The sequence below is a fragment of the Scyliorhinus canicula genome, chromosome 12, assembly GCF_902713615.1.
Source record: "Scyliorhinus canicula chromosome 12, sScyCan1.1, whole genome shotgun sequence".
Taxonomy (NCBI): Eukaryota; Metazoa; Chordata; class Chondrichthyes; order Carcharhiniformes; family Scyliorhinidae; genus Scyliorhinus; species Scyliorhinus canicula.
Window position 1 is genome coordinate 46,655,906 of NC_052157.1, and position 15,406 is coordinate 46,671,311.

The 15,406-nt window shown below is 46.5% G+C and overlaps 1 protein-coding gene across 2 annotated transcripts in view; it reads left to right on the forward strand.

The window, feature by feature from the left end:
- The window catches only part of stard5 (StAR-related lipid transfer (START) domain containing 5), a 34,472-nt gene extending 28,376 nt beyond the window's left edge, over window positions 1-6,096 (forward strand). For both annotated transcript variants that reach the window (XM_038813371.1, XM_038813372.1), the window contains one exon: window positions 3,998-6,096. In XM_038813371.1, the coding sequence (XP_038669299.1) occupies window positions 3,998-4,145 (148 nt within the window). In that variant the 3' untranslated portion in view covers window positions 4,146-6,096. The remainder of the gene's footprint in view (window positions 1-3,997) is intronic.
- Window positions 6,097-15,406: the final 9,310 nt, after the last annotated feature.

Below are 15,406 nucleotides of genomic sequence, written 5' to 3' on the forward strand. Positions count from 1 at the left end.
CCTGGCTGAGAGGGAATACTCCACCGGGTATACTCCGGTGTTGATTTCTTTTTGGTGGGGTGGAGTGTGCAGGTATAGTCATCTAGACTCATAGAATTTACAGTACAGAAGGAGGCCATTCAACCCATCATTTCTGCACTGGCCCTTGGAAAGAGCACCCTACTTAAGCCCACACCTCCACCCTATCCCAGTAACCCCACCTAACCTTTTTTGGTCACTAAGGGCAATTTAGTATGGTCAATCCACCTAACCTGCACATTTTTGGACTGTGGGAGGAAACCGGAGCACCCGGAGGAAACCCACGCAGACACGGGGATACGGAGAGAAAGTGCAGAGTCCACACAGTCGCCCGAGGCCGGAATTGAACCGGGGACCCTGAAGCTGTGAAGCAACAGTGCTAAGCACTGCCACTGTGCCGCCCGTGTGAAAATTTGCCCCTCTGGACCCTTTTATATCCTCTCTCTGCTCACCTTAAACCTATGCGCTCTAGTTTTAGACTCCCCTACCTTTGGGGAAAAGATGTTGACCATCTCACTTATCGATGCCCTTCATTATTTTGTAGACCTCTGTATGATCACCACTAAGCCTCCTACGCTCCAGCCTCTCCTTGTAACTCAAACCATCAAGTCCTGGTAACATCCCAGTCTGCACTCTTTCTAGTTTAATAATATCCTTTCTATAACTGAGTCTATGGGGAATTGTCCCTGCACGTCCTGAGCATGTTTAATGAGGCATTGGAGAGAGGGTTGCTGCCGGACATGGCACACAGGCCTCCCTTTCTTTGATTCCAAAGAAAGAAAAGACCCATTGGAATGTTGGTCATTCAGACTCATCCTGTTGTTAAATACTGATGTCAAGATTCTGGCCCAAGTGGCCAGGCAATTGGTAGTGTGTGCCGGCAATAGTGGCAGAGGATCAGACAGGGTTTGTGAAGGGGTGGCAGTAGTCCAGCAACATTAGGAGACTACAAAATATGGTCATGACTCCGTCAAGCAGCAGGTGCCGGAGGAGATAGTATCGATAGATGATCGTGTTGAGTGGCTGTATTTGTTCGAGACTTTGAGGGGGTTTGGGTTCTGGCCGATATTTATGGCATGGATAGGATTGCTCTATGCACCCACAATGCTAGTGTCTGAACGAATGGGGTGGAGTCAAGATTGTTTGAGCTCCATAGGGCAACAAGGCCGGGTGCCTGCTGTCACCATTATTGCATTGGCAATAGAGCGATTGTGCTCCGGGGGAGTGGCAGAGTATTGTTTTGCGGCGGGGGGGGGGGGGGGGGTTTGGGCAGGGAGTATAGCGTGTCGTTATATACAGATAACTTATTGTTATATGTAGTGAATCTGTTGGATAGCATGGGAAGGATTATGACATTGCTGGGAAAATTTAGGGCCTTCTCCTGGGTACAAATTGAATGTAGGAGTGAGGTCTTCCCGGTGAATGATTTAGGAAGGAACACAAGAGGGATCTGCGGAGGTGGGATACCCTGCCGCTAACACTGGCAGGGAGAGTGCAGGCTGTAAAAATGAATGTGTTGCCCAGGTTCCTGTTTTATTTCAATCCCAATTTTTCTGCCCGTAGCCTTTTTTCGGAGGGTGGATGGATTCATCTCAGAGTTTGTATGGGCGGGTAAGACACCGAAGGTTAGTAGGGCGTTGTTGCAGAGGAAAAGGCGAGTAGGGGGTTATACTGCTTCCGAATTTGTTGCAGTACTACTGGGCTGCAGCAGCCAATGTGGAGAAGGTGAGGCGGGGGGGAGGTGCGAAGCTGGGTGGGGGGTGGTGGAAGAGAGAGTTGCAAAGGCGGAGTGGATACGGGTGGAGGAGGACTCCTGCAAGGGGTCGAGTCTGAGAATCATGTTAGCCCTGCTCCCGTTTGTTCCGGGGTAATAATCATAATAGCCTGGTGTTGGTCTCTTCGATAAAGATTTGGAACCACCTGAGGAAGCACTTTAATTTGGGATGGTCGGTGCTTCCCCGTTGTGTGGGAACCACGGGTTTGTGCCCGGCAGGATGGATGGGATGTATGAGCGGTGTCGACGGAAATGAGTAGGACGAGTGAGGGGCTTATTTCTACAAGAGCGATTTGTGGAGTGGGCGGAGTTTCATGAAAAATGTGTCTGGAACTAGAGAGCAGTTCAGATGGTGGCAGTGAAAATAATTACTGCTTTAACACTCACCTGGGTAATATACCTGCTGGCTCAGACACAGGAAGCAAGGAAGCAGCACCTGTCAATTCCTGGAAGGAGAAAACCAGTCAGCTGTGTTTAAACCCCTTCGATCTCTGATGCAAGCCATTCATTTATTTATCTTTGATAATGATTTTACTAGGCTGTGATTGACAGCTTCAACACACCCCCAGCTTTCAGTATTGTTCCATTCATCTTCCTCTACGATTGAGTAACTCTGAAGTACTCTAAGTGCAATGTTTATAAATATCAAGCTTTGATTGAAATGAAAATGAAAAATGAAATGAAAATCGCTTATTGTCACGAGTAGGCTTCAAATGAAGTTACTGTGAAAAGCCCCTAGTCGCCACATTCCGGTGCCTGGTCGGGGAGGCTGTTACGGGAATTGAACCGTGCTGCTGGCTTGCCTTGGTCTGCTTTCAAAGCCAGCGATTAGCCCTGTGAGCTAAACAGCCCCTTGACAGCTCCTGAACAACTTCAAACAGAGTTAAGTGCTGTCAATTTACAGCTGACCACTTCATAATCACTCAACCCTGAAGAGAGGTGATGGAAAGCATGAGAGAATTCCGCCCGTTGTTGCACAGGCATTCTACCAAGCTTATGAATGATGGGGAAAACATATGATCTAAACCAGGGGTCGGCAAAGTATGGCCCGCGGGCCGCATGCAGCCCGCCAAAGGTCTTTATGCGGCCCACCAAGATCAAGTAATTTTTTTTAAAAAAATATTTTTTCAAATTTATTTATTTATTTTTTTTAATTTTAAGGTTAATGGGGGGGGGGGCTGTTGGGTTACTGGTATAGGGTGGATACGTTGACTTGAGTAGGGTGATCTTTGCTCGGCACAACATGTGTTTCATGTGAAGTTTCTACTTTAAAATATTAATTAATAAAAATTAATTGCTTTTTTTCTTTAAACTGAGTTACTTTGTTTTTCAAATAAATGTGTTTCATGTAAAGTTTCTACTTTAAAATATTAATTAATAAAAATTAATTGCTTTTTTTTTCTTTAAAAACCTTTTATTTTGGCTATTTTAAATATTAATTATTTTACTTAATATACTATGCGGCCCTTTAAAATTGTGAATTTCTGAATGTGGCCCTTGCACGGAAAAGTTTGCCCACCCCTGATCTAAACTTTCATTCTGTAATTGTGTGTATGCACATATCAACTTGCCTTCTGGTGCATGTTTTTCTGAGCAGTGCGCCTGAAGAGTGCTTTTTATTTTTGTGTGGCTGTTTCCCCTGATTGTGATTGGTGATAGATTAACCACAGCATCTTATTAAGATCAAATAAATAGTGGCAGCCGTAATGTGATTAAAGTGCCATTTTGCTGAATTTACCAACTATTATGCCTCTTTTATACCAGCTCTGACGTTCAGGACCAGTACATGCAAGCAACTTCGAAGCTGCCACGAGTGCAGTTGATAAGACCCAGCTTCATTCATGACATGATCTTCTAATCTTGAGACATATATTTGCCATCAACAGTGTTAGAATTTGGAAACCTGTGTCCAAACAGGAGGAGCTCCCTCTATGTAAAATTGCTGTTCTGGATGGTATTGAACCATCAGCAAATTGTGACATTGAAAATTTATTCCATGACATCGGTACAGTTGGAGAGTTAACTTGTATTGCTCTCAATCTGTTCACTTTTTGAATAAAGGAGGTTGTAGGTAAGACGGAACACTTGGTAGATTAGTTTACTTGGAGCTTTCCTTGGGAAACTGCTAATTGTCAAAGCAAAACTGGGTAGTGGGTGCCGGCAAGTGAATGCAGATTAATTTATGTGTGTGTCTTTCATTTTTAGAGAACCACAGAAGACTCGCTTGACTACGTTCTTTCAAACTGACCTTGGTGGGTATCTCCCACAAACAGTGTTGGAGTCTTTCTTTCCATCTAGCATGGCTGAGTTTTACAACAATCTGGCAAAAGCGGTGAAGACTTTTAAAGCTTGATGAATCCCCCTCCACCTTCTCCATAACCCCTTTTTTCCACAAACCTCCGGCTTAGTTTTGCTGCATTCAACATCGTTACTTAGTTTTTGATTTGAGAGTATTTCTGGACTTAATTTTCCACTTTTTAAAACTGAAAGCATTTCTAAAATTATTTTAGGAGAAATATTGACCAGTGGAAAAGAATTAGGATAATTTCAAATTGCAAAGTGAAGACCAGAAAGGACTGCGCTTGTACGTATTGACATTGATAAAAAAAATAAACAAAAAAGTGTTTAAAATAGCATTTAAATATTTTCCATTCATTGGATATCTAATTGAAAATGTCTTCATGCAGTAAGATTTTATACATTTTTAGTCCTAAGCTAAAATTAATAATTTGCCCAACAGTGAATAATAAATATTTGTATTTTTCTAATTGTTTAGAGCACATAGGGATGTTCAGCAAATAATGTCCCTTATTGGATCAGTAACTTGGAAGATTGTAAAATGGGAGGGATGGGTTAGAGCGCAAAGTACAGCAACCATTGGAGTACAACATATCCTTCAAAACTTCCTGCCTTTTCAAGAACATTTGCACAGTTTGATTTGAAACTTTCTTAGGTGTTATCCTGGAGTAGAACTTGAACTATGTACAGAGACACAGAGCAAGCAGTATCCACTGCGTAAAGCTCATTAATGAGTGTAACTGGTGTTGGAAAGTAGAGAGTGGGGCTTAACCTCTGAACGTGTTGGCAAATACAGGCATTAATCCCTCCAAAAGATAATAGCCCTCATATTTGGAACCTTGCTGCGATAACTTCGGATATTTAATGGCAAACCACCAATACAATTGGACACCTGCCAGGGTGGTTTGCTTCAGGAAGGCTCCACTGAGGACAGCACTGTAAGCACGTTATGGAACACATTCATCTCTTCAAGCAACATGCTTTCCAGTAATTTGCATCCTTGCATGTAAATGGTAAAAACAATCTAGTTATATGTGTGGAGAAATGGTCCACGCAAGAAAATGTTCACTCGTACGAATGTTTTAAAGTCTTGCATCTCTCTAAATGTTAATCCTGGTGGTGTACATTTTAAGTTATTAACCCCACCCCTTTAAACTGTTTCTTAAGGAATGGGGATCAGTTTGCCAACCATTCCAAATATATTGACTTTGGTTGATAATTTAAATTCTACCTTTTAATGGAAAGGTGAATTTAAGTTGCGCCGGAGTTTAGAATGGGCATTAATTCAGTGTACTCAGTCAGGCCAGTGATGTCATGTTTGCACAGATCAGTTAACTGCATTGCGTGCTGTATGTTAATATGTTTTTGTAAAAGCATTTATTGACTTTTATGATGAACTTATTTTGGGTCCAAGGGATTTTAGTATATAATTGTGGTTTGAGATTGATTTTTGTTTTTACTTGCACTTTTTATTGGGTTAAGATGTTGGATTTTGTATTATTGGTAAATTATTTATTTATTTGAAAGAATCTTTCATAGCTTCACAAATTGAAGAAACCTTTGCCCGTGTACTGCAAGTTAACTGTGCTTGATAATTCATGCTGGAAAGATGCATTAAAAAAAATTCCCCCCTCGACGTTTTCAACCTGACTGTTGATTGCAACCATTCAGAGGTCCTGCTACAATATTAAAATACTTTTTGGACATGTTAAAGAGTCTTAAAGTAAATGCATTTGTTGTCCAGTCTGCCATTTTGAAATCTACAGTGTGTTGGGAGGAAGGAATTGGTTTTAACTCTGGGTGGTATTTGCGTGTGACAGGAACTGTGTGATGGTGAGCTGTATTTGCTGCCTGAAATCTGGCCTTCCTTATGACAGTATACTTATTACCACAATCTATATTTTGTAAATTCTGTGGTCTTTTTAAGTTTCAAATGCACTTTTATTTCTGCCATCACTTAAAAAATTACTTGGTTGCAAGAAAATTAAAATCACTTTCCGAACAACTATTCGCCTTTTGTGTTTGGTATGCAGAATGGGGATAAAGTGGCAGAGATATGAAGAAAAGAACAAATCGTCACAGCATGGTAGCAGTGGTTAGAATAGTTGCTTCACAGCTCCAGGGTCCCAGGTTCGATTCCCGGCTTGGATCACTGTCTGTGCGGAGTCTGCACGTTCTCCCCGTGTCTGCGAGGGTTTCCTCCGGGTGCTCCGGTTTCCTCCCACAGTCCAAAAGATGTGCAGATTAGGTGAATTGGCCATGCTAAATTGCCCTTGCTGTCCAAAACGGTTAAGTGGGGCTACAAGGATAGGGTGGAGGTGTGGGCTTGAGTAGGGTGCTCTTTCCAAGGGCCAGTGCAGACTCGATGGGCCGAATGGCCTCCTGCACTGTAAATTCTATGATAACTGGAGATTAATGTAATTAATTAAAAGGAGGTGATGGAGAAAGTAATGAAACTGAAGTTAGTGAAATCTAGGACTGATGGTTTCCACCCCCAGGGTGTTAAATAAATAAGAAAGTTGTTGCTCTTTTAGTCATGGTCTTCCAAAAGTCACTATTCAGGAATTGTCTCTTTGATTGGAAAGTTGACAGTGTAACTCCAGTGGTTAAAAGTGGGTGAGAGAAATAAACAAGGAAATTTGAAGCACTGTTGTGGGGAGGTTGCTGGAATTTGTCATCATGGACACTTAAATTATTGGGAAGAGCAACAGCCAGCAGGGATTTATAGACGGGGGTGTCAGGTTGGGGACGTCTGGTCTTATGAGCCCAGTTAATTTTTCAAAATGTATTTAGCAGTTCATGTGTTGTGGACATTGCTGGCAAGGCCAACATTTATTGCTAATCAGTCTTGAGAAGATGGAGGTGAGCTTCCATCTCTAACCTCTGCAGTCTTTGTGGTGAAGATACTCCCACAGTGGCATGAGGAAACTCCAAGATTTTGACATTCCAATTTTGAGGTGGATAGAATGGTATAGATTTTCAAAAGCCATTCAATAAGCTTTCACACAAGACTGTTAATGGAAATTAGAGCACATAGAGCTGGAGTCAACTTTTACTGGAACGTTTAGGAAATGATGGGAGGTAGAAAATAAGAGTATCAATAATAGTTATAGTTTTATTCAAACTTGTATCAAAGTAGGGTACAGCAAATAAAGACACCGGGAAACATTTTTCCCAATAATCAACTATACAGTAGGGTACAGCAAATAAAGACACCGGGAAACATTCTTCCCAATAATCAACTATTCAGTTTGTACAGATTTTGCTCCTTTTTCACTCCCTCCACCCCCCGCGACGACCAGCTCCTCAAACACGTTCACAAACACCCCACACCTTTTCTCAAACTCCCCTGCTGAGCCCCTTAACTCCTACTCTATCTTCTCTAACCGCAGGAAGTCATGCTGCTACGCCCGGTGACAATGCCGACCGCCACTCCAGCAAAATTTGTCGCTGTGCAATCAGAGAGGTGAAGGCCAAGACTTTGGCCTTCCTCCTCTCCATGAGCTCCGGCTTCTCTGAAACCCCAAATATCACCACCGAACGGTCCGGGTCCACTCCCTCCTCCACTATCCTGGCTAAGACCGTGAACACTCCCACCCAGAATCTTCCCAATTTTTCACAACCCCAAAACATGTGCATGATTCGCTGGCCTCCGCCCACACCTCTTACACTCATCAGCTACCCCCTAAAAGAACCCACTCATTCTCACCTGAGTCATATGCACCCTGTGCACCACCTTAAACTGTATCAGGTTCATCCTTGCACAAGAGGAGGTCCCGTTTACCCTTTGCAATGTCTCACTGCACACTCCCCAATTGATCTCCACTACCAACTCCGCTTGCAATTTCTCCTTGATCTTCACACCTCGCTTGCCTCCCTGCTCCCCCAGCCACTTATATATATCCCCAATTCTTCCCTCCCCTTCCACATCCGGAAGTAGCAGTCGCTCCAGCAGGGTGTATCCCAGCAATCTAGGGAACCCCTTCTAGACCTTTCGTGCAAAATCCCTAACCTGTAGATACCTGAACTCTATCCCTTGGCAGCTCTACCCTCTCCCTTAGCTCCTCTAGACTGGCGAACCCTTCCTCCAAATAAAATCCCTCACCTTGACCAGCCCCACTTCCCTCCACCACCTGTATACACTATCCATCTCTCCCCCCCCCCCCCCCCCCCCCGCTCAAACCCATGATTCTCGCACAGAGGCGTTAGCACCGACTTCCCTTCCACCCTAAAATGCCTCCTCAGCTGATTCCATATCTTCACAGTGGACTGCACCATTGGGCTCCCTGAATACCTACTCGGAGCCATTGGCAATGCAGCTGTCACCATAGCCCTCAAACTAGATCCCTTACAAGATTCCTCCTCCATCCTAACCCACTTTGCCCCTTCTCCTTCCCACCACCGCTGCACCTTGTCCACATTCGCCGCCCAGTAATAATGAAGCAAGTTTGCCAACCTCCCCTGCTGCCTCGGCCTCTGGAACAGGGTCCTCCCCACCCTCGGCATCTTCCCCGCCCATACAAAGTCAGATGATTGTGTCCACTTTCCGAAAAAAGGTCTTTATAAAGATCAGGCGAGCCTGAAAGATAAACAAAAAGTCTTGGCAGAATATTCATTTTCACCACCTGGACCTCCCTGCCAACGTTAAGTGCAGTGTATCCCACCTCTTAAGATCCACCCTGGCCGCCTCCACCAGCTTTGTTAAGTTCCACTGGTGGAGCCCAGTCCATTCCATCGCTACCTGAATCCCCAAGTATCTAAACCTATCTCTCACTACCGTAAATGGCATCCCCCTAAATTAGCCTGCTGTCAGCAAATTCACCGGGACTAGCTAGCTTTTCCCGACATTCAGCTTGTATCCCGAGAACCCTCCAAACCTCCCCAACAGGCCCATAATCCTTCCCATACTCTCCAACTGATCTGAACATACAGCAAGAGGTCATCGGCATGGAGCGACACCCGATGCTCCCTCACATTCGGCAACCTTGCCCATGCCACAAATCTCGGCCCAAACCCAAAACTTTGAACAAGTACCGCCACTCTACACGATCAAATGCTTTCTCCGTGTCCATAGACACCACCACCTCCACTCTCGATGGATTCAGCACCACATTCAACAGCCGTCTTATATTACTCACGAGCTGCCTGCCCTTCACAAAGTCTGATCTTCTGCAACCACCCCCGGGACACAATCCTCCATCCTCCCTGCCAACAACTTAGCCAATACTTGCACGTCCATGTTCGATAGTGATATGGGTCTATACGACCTACATTCCACCGGATCCTTCCCTTTTTTTGGGATTAGTGCGTTTACTGCCTGCTTCATCTCCAGCAACTCGCCCTTCTCCAGTGCTTCGTTAAACGCCCCCAACAGATGTGGTGCCCAGTCCACCGCAAGTTCCTTATAAAATTCTGCCGGGTACCCATCCGGCCCAGGGTCCTTCCCCGACTTCATACCCCTGATACTATCCAGCACCTCCCTCAGCCCCAGGGGCTCCTCCAATGCCTGCCTCATTGCTTCCTCCATGTCAGGGAATTCCAGCTCGTCCAGAAACCACCCCATGTCCCCCTCCTCTTGGGTCTGCCTCATAAAGTCCCCGGTAATACTCTCTAAATGCCTCATTTATTTTCCCTGGCTCTGACACCACATCCCCAGTCCGGTCTTCAATATTTTACTGGATGCAGCCTGCCTCCGCAGCTGGTGCGCCAGCATATGCCCGCCTTATCCCCATACTCATATTGCACCCCTCTTTCCCTACGCAGTTGCCCTACCGCCCTCCCCGTTGTCAGCCTATCAAATTGCCCCTGCAACTTTTTCCTCCTCGCCAATCCCTCCACGGTGGGTACCCTCGAATATTCCGTCCACCTCTACTATTTCGCTCACTAGACGGTCATGTTCCGCCCTCCTTTCCTTATTCGCATGAACCGTAAATTAGATAATTTCTCCTCGGACCACTGCCTTCAGTGCTTCCCAAATAATGCCCGCCAACACCTCCCCATTCTGATTGAACTCCACATAATTAATAATCGCCAACCGCACCTTATCACAAAAAGCTCCATCCGCCAACAACCCAGAGTCAAACCTCCACCCCGGCCTCTATTCTCGTCCGGTACTGAACCGAATATCCAGCCAGTGGGGTGCATGGTCCAAGATAACTATTCCCGCATACTCTGCCCCCTCCACCCCAACCAAAACCTCCTGACACTACAATGTAATCAATCCTCGAATACACCTTATAGACGTGTGAAAAGAAGGAATACTCCCTTCTCTCTGGGTTCAGAAGGCGCCATGGATCCCCCATATCCAGCCTCTCCATAAACCCCCCCAGCTCCCTTGCCATTCGTACCCTACCCATCGGCCTAGGGCTCGATCTATCCACCCTCGGCTCCAGGACACAGTTAAAATCTCCTCCCATGATCAACTAGTACTTGGCCAAATCCGGGATTGCTGCCAGCAACCCCCTCATAAAACCCACATCATCCCAATTTGGGGCATACACATTTACCAACACTACCGGTGCCCCTTCCAATAACCCACTCCTAACATATCTCCCACCTGGATCCATCAGCTTCGCACTCACAAATTCCATTTCTTTGCTCATTAAAATCACCACACCCCTCGATTTCAAATCAAACCCTGAGTGAAAAACCTGCCCGAATCACCCCTTCCTTAACCTAACCTGGTCCTGCAAAAAGACAACCCCCCCGCTTTCAAGGTCCTGAGGTGCACGAACATCCGCGACCTTTTAACCGGCCCATTCAGCCCCCGGACGTTCCACATTACCAACCTTACCGGAGGCTTCCCATCTACTGTCCATCATCCTCCCCTCTTAACTCCTGTCCCTTTAATTCCACTCTGTCCCTAGCCCATCCCAGATGGCCCCTTTCTTCTCACTTGACCATGTCATCTCTCACCCCCTGCCGCGTTGCAGAATACCCCCCCCCCCCCGGCTTTTCCCCTTCCCCCTCTCCCCGCACCCGCCATCCCCCACCCCCCACCCCTCGGCAATCTCCCCCACCACCGTTCACAAGCATAACCTGCTCGCGCAGCTTCCCCTGCCCAAAGGCACATCCTAATGACCTCCCCCTCCCTCTCGTCCTTCCCGTCCCTCCCACTCCCTCCTCAGCTCAAAGAAGAAGGCCTCCTGCTGGCCTTACCCTCCCCCACCCAAACAAGGACTTCTCCTGATCTCCAGATAGCCTTCTCCAAAAGCAAACAAACAGATGTTAAACACAAACAGTCCCATAAAACAGGAGGGGGGATGGAAACCCACATAAACTTTTCACCTATACATCTTACAATCACAACATTGAACAGAAACCGTCTCTTCCCCCCCCCCCCCCCCCCCCCCCCCCCCAAAAAGGTGAAAATCCTCCAATCCCTGCACCCACTTCAAGCATGCTCCCAACCATTACATAGTGCCAGCACCCCGGTTTCCAAGCATTGTCCACTCAGTTCTCCCCCAGTTTATGCTCCTTAATGAAGTCTTTGGCCGCTTCTGGGGTCTCGAAATAATACTCCCGGCCTCTGAACGTCACCCATAATTTGGCCGGGTAGAGTACCCCAAACCTGATCTGCTGCTGGAACAGCACTGCCTTGGCATTGTTGAAACCTGCCTGACGTTTTGCCAACTCAGCTCCGATGTCCTGATAAATCCAGACGTTATTTCCCTCCCAGTCGCAACTCCGCTTCTCCCTGGCCCACTGTAAAATGTTCTTTCGCCACAAATTTATGGAGTCTCACGATCACCGCCCGCGGCGGCTCCCCAGCTCTAGGCTTTTGCCTAAGAGGCCTATGTGCTCGGTCCACTTCAGGTGCCTTTCTAGCACCCCTTATGCCACCAGCCCCGCCAGCATCTTCGAGACGTACCTCGTGGCACTCAGACCTTCCACTCCTTCAGGTAGGCCCGCTATTCGCAGGTTCTGTCTTCTCGAGGTATTCTGCTCCTCAACCTTTGCCCTCAGCGTTTTACAAAGGTCTCCTCGGAGCCCCACCTCCACCTCTAGAGCCACCACACGATCGCTGTGGTCCGAGCGCACTTCTTCAATCTCCTGAATCTGTGACCCTTGCACCTCCAAACACCTCTCCATCCACTCCAAAGTACTTTTCAGAGGTGCCACAGCTTCTGCAATGGCCTTTGTATGATCTTCATGCATTTCTTTCCTCTGTTCATGGAATTCTTCCTTGATAAAAGTCATCAGTTCCTGTATCTGGGGCCTTACAGCTTGCCCCTCCCCCGCCTGCATGCTGGAAGAAACTGTCTGTGAACCACAAGACTGTTTCAACTTTCCAGCCAAACCTCTCTCTGTTTTCTGCTGGATCCAGTGATCAGAAGACATACCATTCCAGGGGTAAACTACTCCTCTAACATTCACCTACGCCTTTTCATCAAAATTCCACCCGGATCTGGGTAAAGAGAGCCCTTTTCTGTGTCTTTGAACAGGAACAGCCCTTTATGTGACCAATCACTCCATGGTCACAAGTGGAAGTCATCAATAATAGCTATGTAGTCCAGTTGACAGAATGAGTGGCTCACCTCTGAACTTCTCACTTGGGGTGCGGTTTACCCACTTCGTCGCACCCGACTTGGTGGCACAAGGCCATTGAATCTCGCGAGAGGCCTCTCGAGATGTCTCGTAAGATTCCTCGCGAGATGTCACGATCTGGATCTTGCCATTAGACTCATTTAAATATGCATATGCTGCAATTTACCAGCGATTAGAAACCGCCAGCCTCCCCAGTGAGGTTTTGATCAGGTGCTGGTTAGTACTGGTCCACACAAATGTGGACCATGTGTAACGGCAGCTGGGGCGGGGTTGTCCCAGGCCATTGGAGACCCCTGGGTAGCTAGAGAGAGGGCAGGGTGGGTACCAGGCACTGCCAAGGGTCGGATTGAGGGGGTCCATCATGTCAATAAAAGGTGAGGGTGGAGGGTGAAGGATAGGTATGAAGAGGCCACATAAAGGTTGGGAGGAGGGGAGGGGGGGGGGGGGGGGGAGGAGGGGGGTGAAGGGTGGGGGGTCCTGAAAGGAGGGTAGGCCTGAAAAGGAGGGGACCCTCGGTGACCCCACAGTGGGTTGTCCTCACTATATATCCAAAGGGGAAAGTAGCCTATGGTCATTTGGAGACTTTACCATTAGCGTACCTTTATCATTGGAAAAGCCAAAGGAGCGAGAGAGAAGCTACAAACTGGAGATTTAGGCTTCCCAAGTACAGAAAAAGATACTTAAAACAACAAATGGAATGGAGGTATGTGGGGGAACTGTACAGAATTCTGGAGTGCAAAATTTGTTCTGGGCACTCCACCACAGGAATACTGGCCTTGGTGGGGGAGGAGTGCAGATTCACCAGGATGATGCAGAGGTAAAAATAATTGAATCATTAGCATAGGCTGCATAGTGTGGGCCTGTCTTTGGCTATTTCCTCCGGTGGGGGGTATCCACAAGTGGTTGTATCCCGAGCCAGGCCATTCAATGGTGATGTCAGGAAGCACTACACACAAAGACTGGTGGAAATGGGAACATTCTCACAAAACACATCCAGATTAGGTCAACTGAAAATTTCAAAACACATAAATGTTTAATGTTAGGTAAGTATATTAAGACTTACAGAATCAACAAGGGTAAATAGAGTTCAGACTGTGGCTGAAATGCATCTTATTGAATGCTGGAACAGACTCTGAGCTGAATAGCCTGCTCGCCCCACGTCCCCCTCTTTGTTTTGCTTGCGAGGAAACATGTACAAGGGGAGGAACTAAGAGTAATTCAACAATCGTTAAACCATCAGCTTAGTGGCAGCACAGTGGCTGGCACTTCTGCCTCATAGCTCCAGGGACCCGGGTTCATAGAATGCCTGAAATGCAGCCCATCCAGTCTGTACCAACTTTCTGAAAGAGCACCCTGTCTAATGTTTTGGACACGAAGGGACAATTTATCATGGCCAATCCACCTGACCTGTACACTTGTGGACTGTGGGAGGAAACCAGAGCACCCAGAGGAAACCCACACAGACACTGGGAGAATGTACAAACATTTCAGACAGTTACCCAAGGGTGGAATTGAACCTGGGTCCCTGGCCCGGAGCAGTGCTAACCACCGTGCCACCCTTCAGTTCCGGCCTTGTCTGCATGAAGTTTGTTCATCTCCCCGTGACTGCATGGGTTTCCTCCCACAGTCCAAAAATGTGCAGATTAGGGGGATTGGTCATGCTAAATTGCCCCTTGATATGCAAATTAAGTGAGGTTACAGGGGTGGGCCTGGGTGGAGTACTCTTTCAGAGGGTCGGTGCAGGCTTGATGGGTAGAATGGCCTTCATATGCACTGTAGGAATTCTATGATTACCATGTGTGTTTTCCCCTTTTTAATATCTAGTTTCTAAGGTGAATAATATTTTAGATCTTTCACCGGTTCCATTGTTCAAACAAAATATTTTATGATGGGCCCACGGAACAGTTTATAGGATTATTTGTTTTCTGTAATGGTCTTTAACTATTTTGGCACATGTATTAGTGAGGCTATGTTTGAACAATGTCACACTCTCATGTTGCTGTTCAATCAAACTGTAGAATTTCATTTTGAGAAAGAGTGGGAGAAGACCACATCCCTGTAAAGTACTTTGCTGCTGTAACGTCTGTGCTGTACACGCTTCCTGTAGACCTCTTCAAAGAACAGTTAGCAAAACATCAACATTTCTTTGTGGCGATGGAGGCATTTTTATGTATTCTTACCTTTCAAACTGGTGCCATTTGGGGGTTTTCCACGAAGAATGTACTTTTAGAATTTGTTGTGATTATTTGTGTCATACAAGTGTGGTGTGCACAGGCAGACGTAACCTTTTTTGGGAGGTCCTATGCTCTCCCTCTTTGCCTCAGGCTGCACGCCAGACCGAATGCCAGAAATCTGCACCTTTACTCAGTGAAAGTTCAGAAACTTCACACCAATTCAGGAGATCTGTGTCTGAACTGCTCCAAGTCTTCACCACCTCTCCACCTGGCAAACTGTTTTCCCGCTCTAAAGAGGGGTTGACCACTCAGACCCCGATACCATTCTGTATTGCCTGCTGGCCCAACACGGCCGTGTGTTTCATTGAAAGTCCGTCTCTGGGTGTGCACCAAACAATCGCCATTCTTAGCCTTCAACCCAATTTTTTGAGAATCTGTGCTAACCTGAGTTTCTGTTCCCAAAAATTCATACCGAGTTCAAAGGGTAGAGGTTAAAGCTGTAACTATGGTAACGGTACTGTTAACATTTAAGAACTTGCATTCATCACAAATCAGCCTCCGATCATTGGGAGCATTCTAACCCTAAGACACAACA